This window comes from Bombyx mori, chromosome 18, assembly GCF_030269925.1.
Source record: "Bombyx mori chromosome 18, ASM3026992v2".
Lineage (NCBI taxonomy): Eukaryota > Metazoa > Arthropoda > Insecta > Lepidoptera > Bombycidae > Bombyx > Bombyx mori.
Window position 1 is genome coordinate 364,266 of NC_085124.1, and position 16,070 is coordinate 380,335.

Consider the following 16,070-nt stretch of genomic DNA (forward strand, 5'->3'; position numbering starts at 1 on the left):
TAAATAATTGTATTTCGGGCTTCACTTTGACGAGATTTGACATCGGGTATAAAGACCGTAAGTCCGGATTATCCTGTTTTCCTGTCTCTAACTCTTATGGGGTTCCTAAACTCGGGAGGCAATCTGATGTGATTGAAAAAATCGTTTGTCTGTAAAGTCGGTTTGCTGACGATAGATGAACGTTGACAACGTCATAAGAAAATACTGATGAAATGGCTTCATTTTTCAAAAGAAAATTTTAATTTTATTTGTTTGATAGATAATTTGTATGGACAAGTGACACCACATTCACTTTTCACTGAACTTCATACTTGACGAAAACATGTAAATGTATTATTGTATAGCAGGTGTCCACACGGATGCATCGCTCACTCAAGTAGGAGAGAGACAGATGTCGAATCAATTGTCGCTCGTTGCGCGCTCTCGCTTGAACTTCAAGCCTTAAATGGAACGCCTCAGAGCGAGGTAACGCCGCATGAGTAATGTTTTTTCGTGCGTGCAGCCAGCTCCATCGAATTATAAGACGTTGTCACGTCAAAAGTCCTGTGTCACGTTGACTTGGTGATACGCATTGCCTATCGCGGTGTACAAGTGATTTATCAGGATGTCTATGTATTCAACTGTGTCCTGTAGGGACGAGGAGGAATCCGGGCATGTGTGAATATATAAAGGTCTTCTAAACAAAAGTTGATATTCAGTGAAAAATAAATACGTTTATTTTGTAAATCGTTATTATACGCTTATTTTGTAAATCATCTAGAGTCTAGCACGTATCCAAGAAGCGAACGAGGTGACCCTGGCGAAACCAGCCGGATGTCCCCGCTGACATTGAGCAGCGCCAAACGAGGTGATCCCGATCTGTAAACAGTTACAAATGACAGCGGTCCAGTAATGTCCATGATCTATGATATTTCAATGTGATGCATGTAACAAAAGAGAAAAGGGCCAAGAGGAGTTCTTATGCCCAGCTCCAAAAACTGTGGAGGGCAGCCTCTCTCAGCAGTTGAGTTTGGGGCTTAGTTAATAAAGAGCGTCCGGTTAGCAGTACTACGTTTTGATCTGGTTTGGTTCATGTCTAACGAAGTATCGCGGAACATTAGCGGGAGCACCCGGGGCAGCTTGATACGCCGCTACCGTGACGGCAGACGTAGGCTCGTGCGTACTCCTCCAGGTTCTTCTCACGGGTGGGGCTCGGCCGCTCGGGTGAATTGTGCAAGAACGTCGCTTACTGAGTTTCTTATCTCTATCGCATTCTATCCGCTTCGGCCAGAAGCAGTCTCATATACACCGCGCACTCCCATTAGGTGGAGATTTCAATGGCGATGGTATACATGGTGTAATCAAGTTATGATTTGCTTAATTACTGACGGTAGTGTATGATATTTGCCTATACCTGTGCGGTCGAAGGGTCGGACAGCCGTTATACATTATTATTGATTTTGCGACCCCACGTCTCGAGGTGGGTGGCGGCATCCGCTGTGTGAGGTCTCTGAGTTCCAGCAACCGGTTAACACAAGGCTCATTTACCCATCCATATCTATCTATCTATCTATCTATATAAAAACGAATTGCTGTTCGTTAGTCTCGCTAAAACTCGAGAACGGCTTTACCGATTTGGCTAATTTTGGTCTTGAATTATTTGTGGAAGTCCATAGAAGGTTTAAAAGGTAGATAAATATGTAAATGCTCGGAATTAAATAAAAATAACAATTTTGTTTTCCCTTTGATGTGTCCCCCGTCGGACGGATTCCTTTTAAGTTTATTTTATACAAAGGTTTAGGTCTTTTATTTATCGATTGAGGTACTACGAAGTCTGCCGGGTCAGCTAGTTGTAAATAAAAAAACCCACTTCAACGAACGCTCACTTTGTAATGATAAGACTGCACTAAAACTGATAAAACTTTATAAGATGATAGGCTAACGGTAAATGTGTAGTGAACTGACCAGGGTGCGACGTCCTCCATACGTGAAAGCGAGGGGTCCACCGGAGTCTCCGCGGCAGGTGCTGCGCCCCCCCTGGGTGTTCACGCAGAGGGTCGACGCGATGACACCGTTACCGAAAGTACGCGCGCAGTCTGCATTGGTGATCACTTGAAGAGCCACTTGATGCTTCCGGGTGTTACTACCACTTGCTAATGTACAAAATAATATATATTATAGACAGATCTTATGTACTCCTTAGATTAAATATATTTTTGTTTGAGTTAAGTATTAGTGTTTGATTCTAATCGTGAACAAGCCGCGGAGAGACAGAAGTGTAACCGAGTCCGACAGAAGCACCCGCCGCCTGCGGACGTGCTCATCGACCACTCAATCGCCCGGCCATTGTTCGCCTGGTTTTATTGTTAGCCTGGCCTTTGTTCGCCCGGCTTTTGTTCGTGGCGCATCTGCCGACAAAGTGTGTTCCTGGAAGTGTTTATTTTGTTTTGGTTTATTTTTGTTTTTTCCTTTTTTTTTGTTGTTCTTTCTTTTTCCTGCAGTAATTGTGCCGCATCGCCACCTGTGTTCAATCGAACCGATAAGTACCGAAAAGTTGGGGCCTCGCCGCAAGGCGAGTGTGTTTAAGACCCGGGATAGCCCCACCTGGGTCAGACATCATGGAAGCTTTATTTACAGAATTCCTCCGACTTCGCCACCCAAAGCTCACTTCTGAGATTCTGGCTTTCAAGGCCGATCACGCCGTGAGCCCTCTCGTGGATTCCGCCGAGCTCGTCGCTCCCGCGTCGTACACCGCAGCGTCCGTCATGCCTGCCGCTCCCGCGTCGCCTATACTAGTGGGTAAAACTGCTGCGTCGTCCGCCGTGGCCGCCGCTCCCCTGGCGCGATCATCCGCGGATTCCGTAGGGTCCGACGGACGTCCTGCATCTGCCCGTAGGTCGCCTGCTCCCGAGCCTGCTGCCTCCTCGTCCTCCGACTCTGACTCGGACATGGAGGTCGATCTCGCCCCCGCCTCATTGACGGATGGATTCACCCTGGTACAAAAGGGTAAGAAGCGCGCTGCGGAGTCCCGAGTCCCGCGGCCGCTAAAATTAGTAAAGCCGCAAACACGTCGCGCCCTCGCCCTTCGACCCCCGTCGCTCCCCCTGCCCGTGCCACACCGTCGCCGCGTCCAGTGGCAAAAAATAAAACTCAGACCCCTCCCCCGGTAATCCTTCAAGAGAAGGCAGCTTGGGACCGAGTTTCCCTGGCCCTTCAGGCCAAAAAAATTAATTTTATCAGCGCCCGTAACCTCGCGAACGGGATTCAAATTAAGGTAACGACACCCGACGACCATAGGGCCCTCTCAAGCTATCTCCGAAAGGAGCGTATAAGTTTCCACACTTATACGCTTCAGGAGGAGCGTGAACTTCGCGCGGTCATACGCGGCATCCCAAAGGAATTAGATGCCGATCTCGTCAAGGCCGACCTTCTAGAACAAGGTCTGCCGGTCAATTCCGTGCACCGCATGCACACAGGACGCGGGAGGGAGCCATACAATATGGTTCTCGTCACTCTCCAGCCTACCCCCGAGGGCAAGCAAATATTCAACGTACGAACAGTCTGTAGGCTTTCCGGAATAACCGTCGAAACCCCCCATAAAAAAGGCACTCCGAGCCAGTGCCATAACTGTCAGTTGTACGGGCACTCTTCCCGTAATTGTCACGCGCGCTCCCGATGCGTCAAGTGTTTGGGCGATCACGCCACGAGCCTTTGCACTCGTGATCAAAAAACCGCAACGGAACCGCCTAGCTGCGTCCTGTGCCGAACACAGGGTCACCCCGCGAATTACCGTGGTTGCCTCCGAGCCCCTAAAATAAATCGCCGCGTCGCCCGCCAAAACCGCCTCCGAGCTTTCGGCCCAGACATCAAAGCCACGGCACCCTCTGTGCCTAAGGCTAAGCCTGCTTTCGTGCCGGCGTCGGTGCCCAGCGTCTCAGCCTGGGCTAAACCGTTGCCGTACATGAACACGGCTACAACTCTCTCCCCCACGACTCGTCCCACCCCCGCGATACGTCCCTCCCCCGCGACTCGTCCCTCCCCCGCGACCTGCTCTCCGACCGCGTCCGACAATCTCGCTCTAGCGATCGACTTTTTTCAGTCGATCAACTTTGATCGCGTTAATGCTTTGGGCGACGCCATTCGCGCCGCCTCCACTGCACAACACTTCATCGCCGTTGTCCAAGAATACGCTGACGTATACGCATCGTTAAATACGTACGTCCTCCCCTCACTCCGCCGGTAAACAATGGCGTACATAAGTAGAATCAAGCCCCTATCCGTAACGATAGGATTTTTTAACGCTTACGGTCTCGCAAATCAACGTGATCAGATTTGTGATTTTTTGCGTGACCATCAAATTGACATCTTTTTGGTGCAGGAGACCCTGCTTAAGCCCGCGCGCCGCAATCCTAAAATCGCGAACTATAACATGGTTAGGAACGACAGGCTCACTGCTCGTGGTGCGAGCAGTGAGCCCTGCATTGCGTCCCACTCGACCCCCCCGCGCTTTCTAACATCGAAGCATCAGTATGCCGAATCTCACTGACTGGACACGCGCCGATCGTTATCGCGTCCGTTTATCTTCCACCGGATAAAATCGTTCTAAGCAGTGATATCGAGGCGCTGCTCCGCATGGGGAGCTCTGTCATTCTGGCGGGCGACCTAAATTGTAAACACATCAGGTGGAACTTACACACCACAACCCCGAATGGCAGGCGGCTTGACGCGTTAGTCGATGATCTCGCCTTCGATATCGTCGCTCCGCTAACCCCGACTCACTACCCGCTAAATATCGCGCATCGCCCGGATATACTCGACATAGCTTTATTAAAATACGTAACTCTGCGCTTACACTCGATCGAAGTAGTTTCAGAGTTAGATTCAGACCACCGTCCCGTCGTTATGAAGCTCGGTCGCGCTCCCGATTCCGTTCCCGTCACGAGGACTGTGGTGGATTGGCACACGCTGGGCATCAGCCTGGCTGAATCTGATCCACCATCGCTCCCGTTTAGTCCGGACTCTACCCCGTCTCCTCAAGATACCGCTAAAGCCATAGACATCTTAACGTCACACATCACCTCGACATTAGATAGGTCATCGAAACAAGTTGTAGCGGAGGACTTCCTTCACCGCTTCAAATTGTCCGACGATATTAGGGAACTCCTTAGAGCTAAGAACGCCTCGATACGCGCCTACGACAGGTATCTTACCGCGGAAAATCGTATTCGAATGCGTGCCCTACAACGCGACGTAAAGTCTCGCATCGCCGAAGTCCAACATGCCAGATGGTCTGATTTCTTAGAAGGACTCGCGCCCTCCCAAAGGTCTTACTACCGCTAAGCTCGTACTCTCAAATCGGATACGGTAGTAACTATGCCCCCCCCTCGTAGGCCCCTCAGGCCGACTCGCGGCGTTCGATGATGACGAAAAAGCAGAGCTGCTGGCCGATACATTGCAAACCCAGTGCACGCCCAGCACTCAATCCGTGGACCCTGTTCATGTAGAGTTAGTAGACAGTGAGGTAGAACTCAGAGTCTCCTTGCCACCCTCGGATGCGTTACCACCTGTCACTCCGATGGAAGTTAAAGACCTGTTCAAAGATCTACGTCCTCGCAAGGCTCCCGGTTCCGACGGTATATCCAACCGCGTTATTAAACTTCTACCCGTCCAACTCATCGTGATGTTGGCATCTATTTTCAATGCCGCTATGGCGAACTGTATCTTTCCCGCGGTGTGGAAAGAAGCGGACGTTATCGGCATACATAAACCCGGTAAACCAAAAAGTCATCCGACGAGCTACCGCCCGATTAGCCTCCTCATGTCTCTAGGCAAACTGTATGAGCGTCTGCTCTACAAACGCCTCAGAGACTTCGTCTCATCCAAGAGCATTCTCATCGATGAACAATTCGGATTCCGTACAAATCACTCATGCGTTCAACAGGTGCACCGCCTCACGGAGCACATTCTTGTGGGGATTAATCGACCAAAACCGTTATACACGGGAGCTCTCTTTTTCGACGTCGCAAAAGCGTTCGACAAAGTCTGGCACAACGGTTTGATTTTGAAACTATTCAACATGGGCGTGCCGGATAGTCTCGTGCTCACCATACGGGAATTCTTGTCGAACCGCTCTTTTCGATATCGAGTCGAGGGAACCTGCTCCTCCCCACGATCTCTCACAGCTGGAGTCCCGCAAGGCTCTGTCCTCTCACCCCTCCTATTTAGCTTATTCGTTAACGATATTCCCCGGTCGCCGCCGACCCATTTAGCTTTATTCGCCGACGACACGACTGTTTACTATTCCAGTAGAAACAAGTTCCTAATCGCGAAGAAGCTTCAGAGCGCAGCCCTAGCCCTAGGACAGTGGTTCCGAAAATGGCGCATAGACATCAACCCAGCGAAAAGTACTGCGGTGCTATTTCAGAGGGGAAACTCCACACGGATTTCCTCCCGGATTAGGAGGAGGAATCTCACACCCCCGATTGCTCTCTTTAGACAACCCATACCCTGGGCCAGGAAGGTCAAGTACCTGGGCGTTACCCTGGATGCATCGATGACATTCCGCCCGCATATAAAATCAGTCCGTGACCGTGCCGCGTACATTCTCGGTAGACTCTACACCATGATCTGTAAGCGGAGTAAAATGTCCCTTCGGAACAAGGTGACACTTTACAAAACTTGCATAAGGCCCGTCATGACTTACGCGAGTGTGGTGTTCGCTCACGCGGCCCGCACACACATAGACACCCTCCAATCTCTACAATCCCGCTTTTGCAGGTTAGCCGTCGGAGCTCCGTGGTTCGTGAGGAACGTTGACCTACACGATGACCTGGGCCTCGAATCTATCCAGAAATACATGAGGTCAGCGTCGGAACGGTACTTCGATAAGGCTATGCGTCATGATAATCGCCTTATCGTTGCCGCCGCTGACTACTCCCCGAATCCTGATCACGCAGGAGCCAGTCACCGTCGACGCCCTAGACACGTCCATACGGATCCATCAGATCCAATAACCTTTGCATTAGATGCCTTCAGCTCTAATACTAGGAGCAGGCTTAGGGACCCCAGTAACCGTACTCGTCGAACTCGACAAAGAGGTCGACGAGCAACCTAGCCCATGCATCAGCCCGCTGAGTTTCTCGCCGGATCTTCTCGCGATTCCGATCCGGTAGTAGATTCATTCGCGAAGCAATTGCTCTTGAGTTGTTAGGTCTCCTTCGGAGGCGCTCGGGCAGCTGTTAGCAAATCCCACCCCTCCTGGCTGAGCCCTTGCTCGCCCACCTGTCCTGGTGAAACTGGAAAGGCCTTCGGGCCACCAGTAATCTCTCAATCATAAAAAAAAAAGAAGTGTAACCAGGACGACCCTCTGAGGTTCCCGTCCTAAATACATACAAATACATAAAATAACAGCCAGGAACGGGAGATAAAGCGTCGCACTCAGCTAGGATGGGCTGCTTTCGATAAACTAAAAAATAAGGGGAAAAAGTGGAAGTGGGCCGGCCTAAACAACAGGAAAAGAAATTGGATACAACTTCAGTAATTTGACCAACTAACCTTAAAAGTGTGTTTCCGATTGATAGCTGCCAATTCTTAACACATTTTATTACATTCATTCTTTACAGTCAAAAACTTAACATAAATGACGAGCGTTCTGTAAAATAATCGAGCAAATCTCACCGTCGCTGGTTCTTCCATAACCAGCAGCCCAGGCCCAGGTACCCACGAATTGGTTGTTGAGGAGATGTGAGGGGGGCAGGAAGATCGGCTGGATCACATCTGAAATATGTTTCTCGTGTAGTTCATTATTGTTTTTCCATACTTTATTTTATTGGTATATGACTGAACTGAACATTTGAACTGACTTGTGTATCCGACCCGTCCGTGGATAATCATAGCCACGTCGTTGTGAAGATTGTCCATGTTGTAGCTGCCGTGCATTTGAACATTGTTAGTGTTAATTCTGAATCCACCAGTGAAGAACTGAGTGGTGCCGAAACCCAATTGAAGCGTGCGTCCTTGAGCGCTCCTGGTCCTCCAGCAGTGAGCCGCGGTCACGGAGCGAGTGTGGCTCAGCAGGGAGGCTCCGCACATGGAGGTGCGACCGTCGGTCAGAGTAATCACCATAGCGGCCTTAAGAAGAAGATTGTAACTACGGTTCAGTACAGTCTAAAGAGTATGATAAAAGAGATTTAAGAACATAATAGTGTGACATGCGTTACAAGAACTGAGAATCTCTATAAAATAGGACTAATATGTAATTTACTGATGATGGAGCATACACAGCACTGGCTATTTTGGCCACGAAGAAGCTATGTCTCTACGCTACGATAAGTAGTCAATCAACACTTGGTTGACCAGACCGGTCAGGTTGACATCGCGGTCAGGGTCATCCGTGGCTATCGCACCATCTCCTTCGAGGCGGCGTGTGTACTGGCTGGGACGCCGCCTTGGGTCCTGGAGGCTGAGGCGCTCGCTGCTGACTATCAGTGGCCGGCTGACCTTCGCGCCCGGGGCGGGGCACGTCCCAGCCCCAGTGTGGTCAGAGCGCGGAGGGCCCAATCTCGGCGGTCTGTGCTGGAGTCAAGGTCCAGACGGCTGGCTGGGATCCTTCGGCTAGTCGTAGGACCGTCGAAGCGATTCGCCCGGGTCTTGTGAATTGGGTGAATCGTGACAGAGGACGCCTCACTTTCCGGCTCACGCAGGTGCTCACTGGACATGGTTGCTTCGGTGAGTTCCTGCACCGGATCGGAGCCGAGCCGACGGCAGAGTGCCACCATTGTGGTTGCGACTTGGACACGGCGGAGCACACGCTCGTCGCCTGCCCCGCATGGGAGGGGTGACGCCGTGTCCTCGTCGCAAAAATAGGAAACGACTTGTCGTTGCCGAGTGTTGTGGCATCGATGCTCGACTTCTGCGAGTGCATCATCTCGCAGAAGGAGGCGGCGGGGCGCGTGAGAGACGCACAGGCCCGCCGCCGTCGACCGGGGGCCAGGGAGGCGGATCTCGCCCAAGCCCTGGCCCTCTAAGTGTTTCGGGTCTCCCTCACATGTCGGCCTGGGGACCGGCGAAGGGGGCCTCAGAAGACGACGTGCAAGATGCTCTGCACGCGTTTCATGCATGAGCATCCGGGTGATGGAAGGCCGGCTATCCTCAACCCACGCTGGTTCTGACCCAGCGGGGTATTCCGTAGGATAGACCATTCTAACCGGCGCCATCTAGGCGGGCTTCGGATAGCCTGCCAACCGAGAGGGCTGGTGGTCGTGGCGCCGACGACCGCCAGTCCGGCGTCCCGAGGGGGAGGGTGATGGGAGAGATGTGCTCCGCACTAAATGCTTCACTTTCCCCCCTTTGCCTTTTCATGAGTTTTGTCTCATGCGAGGTTTGGACGTTGGTTGTTGAGAGACAGGAGGTTTTAGTCGGTTCGACTCCGACATGTCCCGCCCTCCATCCCCAGTGAAGGGCGGAAGTCCGGCGATTTCCTCCTGACAAAAAAAAAAACCGATTGACAGGACGCCTCCTGAAATCATCTTCCCATCTACGGCAAAAAACTACAATGAAAAGACACTGTTATAAAATGGTAAATATACTCACAAGATGTGGATGAGTGCCTAGCCCCGCCACACTGCCTCCTACGATCCTGGCGCCGTCGAAGTCAGCGCCCTCCTCAGCGCTCTTGAGCTCCATCGCCATAGGGATCCCGATCACCTCATGGTAGTTGGTCTCTATGGGTACGAAGGCATGGGCAGCAGTCGCCAGCGCAAGCAGCGCCAATACATTAAAACCTCTCATCCTAGGATCACAGTGTAATAAACTGCGAGAAACTCGACTTCCAAGTGACTTTTTACAGACACTTGAAGATTTTTATAGTAATTAACTCGTCAAATCTTATCGCAATGGATTAGGATTTTAAGTATCAGATCAAAAAAAAATTAATTAATTTATTGATTAGGTAATATAATTGGTATAGGTTTATATATAGGTATATATTAGGTAATATAATATAATATAATATAAGGTTGCGAGTAAGTCGCTCCAATTAAGACAACAAGTAACTCTTTTAGAAAGTTTAAAGTTTATCTTTACAACGGAAACATTACGGTCCGTTCATCATAGTTTCCCTAGAACCTAGAACCTCCTTCCTATCTAGCTCCCTATTTTCAATATCTTCACTCTAGCCGTGAGCGGACTCTACGTTCTCTCCATAGCCTATTAAATCGTTGTCCCACACATAGTTCTAGTTATGTTCGTAACTCGTTCGTTATTCCGATAAAGGCACCCGTCACGTGCGGACGTGCTCATCGACCACTCGATCGCCCGGCCTTTGTTCGCCCGGCTTTTGTTAGCCCGGCCATTGTTCGCGAGGCTTGTGTTCGTGGTACATCTGCCGACCAAGTGTTTTTCTTGGAAGTTTTTAATTGTTTTTGTTTCTTTTTGTTATTTCTGTTTTGTTGTGTTCTTCTTTGTCCTGTAGTAATTGCGCCGCATCGCCACCTGTGTTCAATAGAACCGCTCAGGTCCGAGAAGTTGGGGCCTCGCCGCAAGGCGAGTGTTTTCAAGACCCGAGGCCGCCCCACCTAGGCACTCAGCGATCATGGACGCTGTATTCGCGGAATTCCTCCGACTTCGTCACCCACAGCTCGCCTCAGAGTTTCTGGCCTTCAAGGCCAATCACACTGCGAGCCCTCTCCAGGGCTCCGCCGCGCTCGCTGCTCCTGCGTCGCCTGTACCTGCGTGCAAAGCTTCTGCATCGAGCACCGCAGCCTCCGTCGTGCCTGCAGCTCCCATGTCGCCTATACTGGCGAGTAAAACTGCTGCGTCGTCCGCCGTGGCCACCGTTTCAGCTGAGCGATCATCCGCGGCCTCCAACGCACCCTCTAAAACACCTATACTTGCTCGTAGGTCGCCTGCGTCCGCCTCCTCGTGTTCCGACTCTGACTCGGATATGGAGGTCGACCTCGCCCCCGCCTCATCGACGGATGGATTCACCCTGATACAAAAGGGTAAGAAGCGTGCCGCGGAGTCCTGAGCTCCCGCGGCTGCTAAAATTAGCAAAGCTGCGAAAGCGTTGCGCCCTCGCCCTCAGACTCCCGTTGCGCCCCCAGCCCGTGCCACTCCGTCGCCGCGTCCGGTGGCACAAAATAAAACCCAGACCCCTCCTCCGGTTATCCTTCAAGAAAAGGCAGCTTGGGATTGAGTTTGCCTGGCCCTTAAGGCCAAAAATATCAATTTCACGAATGCCCGTAACCGCGCGAACGGCATTCAAATTAAGGTTCAAACACAGGAGCATATAAGTTTCCATACGTATACGCTCCAGGAGGAGCACGAACTCCGCGTTGTAATACGCGGAATCCCTAAAGAGTAAAGTTTGTAGGCAGCGGCTTGGCTCTGCCCCTGGCATTGCTGAAGTCCATGGGCGACGGTAACCACTCACCATCAGGTGGGCCGTATGCTCGTCTGCCTACAAGGGCAATAAAAAAAAAAAAAAAAAATGTAGAGCTCGTCAAGGCCGATCTGTTAGAACAGGGCTTACCAGTGAATTCTGTGCACCGTATGCACACCGGTCGCGGTAGGGAGCCATATAATATGGTTTTAGTCGCCCTCCAGCCTACCCCCGAAGGTAAGAAAATCTTCAACACACAGACCGTCTGCAGGCTCTCCGGTATCGCCGTCGAAGCCCCCCATAAAAAAGGCACTCCTAGCCAGTGCCATAACTGTCAACTGTACGGGCACTCTGCCCGTAACTGTCACGCGCGCCCCCGATGTGTTAAGTGTTTGGGCGATCACGCCACAGCCCTATACACTCGTGATCAAAAAACCGCGACGGAACCGCCTAGCTGCGTCCTGTGTCGAACACAGGGTCACCCCGCAAATTACCGCGGATGCCCCCGAACCCCGAAAATAAATCGCCGCGTCGCCCGCCAAAACCGCCTCCGAGCTTCCGGCCCAGACAACAAAGCCTCGGCACCCTCTGTGTCGCAGGCTAAGCCAGCGTTCGTTCCGGCGCCGGTGCCCAGTGTCTCGGCCTGGGCGAAACCGCTGCCGTACACGAACACGGCCACAACTCCCTCCTCCGCGATTCATCTCGCCCCCGCGACTCGTCCCTCTCCCGCGACTTGCCCTCCGACCGCGTCCGACAATCTCGCTTTAGCGATCGACTTATTTCAGTCGATCAACTTTGAGCGCGTTAACGCTTTGGGCGACACCATTCGCGCTGCCTCCACTGCACAACACTTTATCGCCGTTGTGCAGGAATACGCCGACGTATACGCGTCATTAAATACGTACGTCCTCCCCTCACTCCGCCGGTAATCAATGGCGTATATAAGTAGAATAAAGCCCCTATCAGTAACGATAGGATTTTTTAACGCTTACGGTCTCGCAAATCAACGTGATCAGGTTTCTGACTTTTTGCGTGACCATCAAATTGATATCTTTTTAGTGCAGGAGACCCTACTTAAGCCCGCGCGCTGTTACCGTAAAATCGCGAACTATAACATGGTCAGGAACGACAGGCTCTCCGCTCGTGGTGGTGGTACCGTCATTTACTATAGAAGAGCCCTGCATTGCGTCCCGCTCGATCCTCCCGCGCTCGCTAATATCGAAGCATCAATGTGCCGAATCTCACTGACGGGACACGCGCCGATCGTTATCGCGTCCGTTTATCTTCCACCGAATAAGATCGTTCTAAGCAGTGATATCGAGGCGCTGCTCGGCATGGGGAGCTCTGTCATTCTGGCGGGCGACCTAAATTGTAAACACACAACTCACACACAACAACCCCGAATGGCAGGCGGCTTGACGCGTTAGTCGATGATCTCGCCTTCGATATCTTCGCTCCGCTAACCCCGGCTCACTACCCGCTAAATATCGCGCATCGCCCGGATATACTCGACATAGCGTTATTAAAAAAACGTAACTCTGCGTTTATACTCGATCGAAGTAGTTTCAGAGTTAGATTCAGACCACCGTCCCGTCGTTATGAAGCTCGGTCGCGCTCCCGATTCCGTTTCCGTCACGAGGACTGTGGTGGATTGGCACACGCTGGGCATCAGCCTGGCTGAATCTGATCCACCATCGCTCCCGTTTAGCCCGGACTCTACGCCTCTACGTCTACGTCTCCTCAGGATACCGCTGAAGCCACACATCACCTCGACATTAGATAGGTCATCGAAACAAGTTGTAGCGGAGGACTTCCTTCACCGCTTCAAATTGTCCGACGATATTAGGGAACTCCTTAGAGCTAAGAACGCCTCGATACGCGCCTACGACAGGTATCCTACTGCGGAAAATCGTATTCGAATGCGTGTCCTACAACGCGACGTAAAGTCTCGCATCGCCGAAGTCCGAGATGTCAGATGGTCTGATTTCTTAGAAGGACTCGCGCCCTCCCAAAGCTCTTACTACCGCTTAGCTCGTACTCTCAAATCGGATACGGTAGTAACTACGCCCCCCCTCGCAGGCCCCTCAGGTCGACTCGCGGCGTTCGATGATGACGAAAAAGCAGAGCCACTGGCCGATACATTGCAAACCCAGTGCAAGCCCAGCACTCAATCCGTGGACCCTGTTCATGTAGAATTAGTAGACAGTGAGGTAGAACGCAGAGCCTGCTTGCCACCCTCGGATGCGTTACCACCCGTCACCCCGATGGAAGTTAAAGACTTGATCAAAGACCTACGTCCTCGCAAGGCTCCCGGTTCCGACGGACTATCCAACCGCGTTATTAAACTTCTACCCGTCCAACTCATCGTGATGTTGGCATCTATTTTCAATGCCGCTATGGCGAACTGTATCTTTCCCGCGGTGTGGAAAGAAGCGGACGTTATCGGCATACATAAACCCGGTAAACCAAAAAATCATCCGACGAGCTACCGCCCGATTAGCCTCCTCATGTCTCTAGGCAAACTGTATGAGCGTCTGCTCTACAAACGCCTGAGAGACTTCGTCTCATCCAAGGGCAGTCTCATCGATGAACAATTCGGATTCCGTACAAATCACTCATGCGTTCAACAGGTGCACCGCCTCACGGAGCACATTCTTGTGGGGCTTAATCGACCAAAACCGCGATACACGGGAGCTCTCTTTTTCGACGTCGAAGCGTTCGACAAAGTCTGGCACAACGGTTTGATTTTGAAACTATTCAACATGGGCGTGCCGGATAGTCTCGTGCTCACCATACGGGACTTCTTGTCGAACCGCTCTTTTCGATATCGAGTCGAGGGAACCTGCTCCTCCCCACGATCTCTCACAGCTGGAGTCCCGCAAGGCTCTGTCCTCTCACCCCTCCTATTTAGCTTATTCGTCAACGATATTCCCCGGTCGCCGCCGACCCAGTTAGCCTTATTCGCCGACAACACGACTGTTTACTATTCCAGTAGAAACAAGTCCCTAATCGCGAAGAAGCTTCAGAGCGCAGCCCTAGCCCTAGGACAGTGGTTCCGAAAATGGCGCATAGACATCAACCCAGCGAAAAGTACTGCGGTGCTATTTCAGAGGGGAAGCTCCACACGGATTTCCTCCCGGATTAGGAGGAGGAATCTCACACCCCCGATTACTCTCTTTAGACAACCCATACCCTGGGCCGCTGACTACTCCCCGAATCCTGATCACGCAGGAGCCAGTCACCGTCGACGCCCTAGACACGTCCTTACGGATCCATCAGATCCAATAACCTTTGCATTAGACGCCTTCAGCTTTAACTCTAGGAGCAGGCTTAGGGACCACGATAACCGTACTCGTCGAAATCGACAAAGAGTCAATGTGCAACCTAAGCCATGCATCAGCCCGCTGAGTTTCTCGCCGGGTTTTCTCAGCGGGTCGCGATTCCGATCCGGTAGTAAATTCATTCGCGAAGCAGCTACTCTTGAGCTGTTAGGTCTCCTTCGGAAGCGCTCGGGCAGCTATTAGTAAATCCCACCCCTCCTGGCTGAGCCTTTGCTTGCCTACCTATCTTGGTGAAACTGTAAAGGCCTACGGGCTACAAACGAATATTATTCAAGCAGGATTTGATTGCCAATTTGCTTTGTAAATGTCATTCAGCCAACTCTCTTACCGCCAACACATCTTGATTGTTGCTGGAACACCAGTTCGTCGGGACCTGGGCTTGGGCTGATACGGGAGGAAAAGTGACGGTCAATACCTCTTGAAATGAAAACAAGTAGAAATAGGCATTTTTTGTACATCAAAACTGCAGTAATCCTATCTCGTTTATACATAACTCTATGGCAAACACCAGGAGGAATCAAGGGCCCCTCCAGGTGATCATGAACATTCGGGCCATCAAACCTTATCTCGTCAACCCTGTGCGTGGGCACTGCTGGCGGCCGCAGAACTCGCAGTGGTGATTCAGGCGCTCCGCTGGGGTTCACCTACGTTGGGCGCTGCACCTGGTATTATGAATGAATGATTGATTTATTTTATTTCAGACAACAACAACAAGAAGTCCATATGTGTACATATTATCATTGAAACATACTTAAAATTACCAAAACCAATCAAAAGATAAGATAATAAAAAAGATACATTTATTAAAAATAATTATCAATTGAATACATCTAAAATATTCCATTCAACTGATACTTACTTCGAACCAACCATTATTATTATTATTATTTAGTCCGCAAGTGAACTATGGTACAATGGTTCAAGTACCGACAGTCATAACGGTCTGTTAATGCCTTCAGGATGCTGTTAGGATTGACCCAGACCCGGCGAATCAGTGATGTGTACCTTTTCCGCATGGTCGTAAAGAAACAATCGACTCGTGCCTCGGCGAACATTCCCGACGCGCTACAGAACCGAGGCAGCCCCAACAACACCCCGGACGCATTGTTGTATTGGACGCGTAAGGCGCTGTACTGCTTTTGACTATAGAGCACCCACAGGCTGCACGTATAGAAGGACGTACAAAACGCTCTAAATACTAGGCTGCACTAAAAGTATCGGGAATAGAATATTTCCACTGTTCCTGTCATATTAAAATCTTTTAATTGAAAACTCCTTGGTTTTAAAAATCGAATACCATTTATTTATTTAAAAAAAGATTCTCGGTCTTGTCACGAGGTTTTGTCAAACTTGTTTAGTCGTTGAGAAAA

At 50.9% G+C, this 16,070-nt stretch overlaps 1 protein-coding gene across 1 annotated transcript; it reads right to left on the reverse strand.

Annotated features, from left to right (window-relative positions):
* Window positions 1-693: 693 nt before the first annotated feature.
* On the reverse strand, window positions 694-10,394 carry LOC101735418 (collagenase). Its single transcript, XM_038017175.2, has 5 exons — window positions 9,571-10,394; window positions 7,842-8,109; window positions 7,657-7,755; window positions 1,945-2,132; window positions 694-858 (listed from the first exon to the last, which is right to left on the reverse strand). Exons 1-5 carry the CDS (start codon window positions 9,766-9,768, stop codon window positions 757-759), a joined length of 855 nt encoding a protein of 284 aa, XP_037873103.1. The 5' UTR covers window positions 9,769-10,394; the 3' UTR covers window positions 694-756.
* Window positions 10,395-16,070: the final 5,676 nt, after the last annotated feature.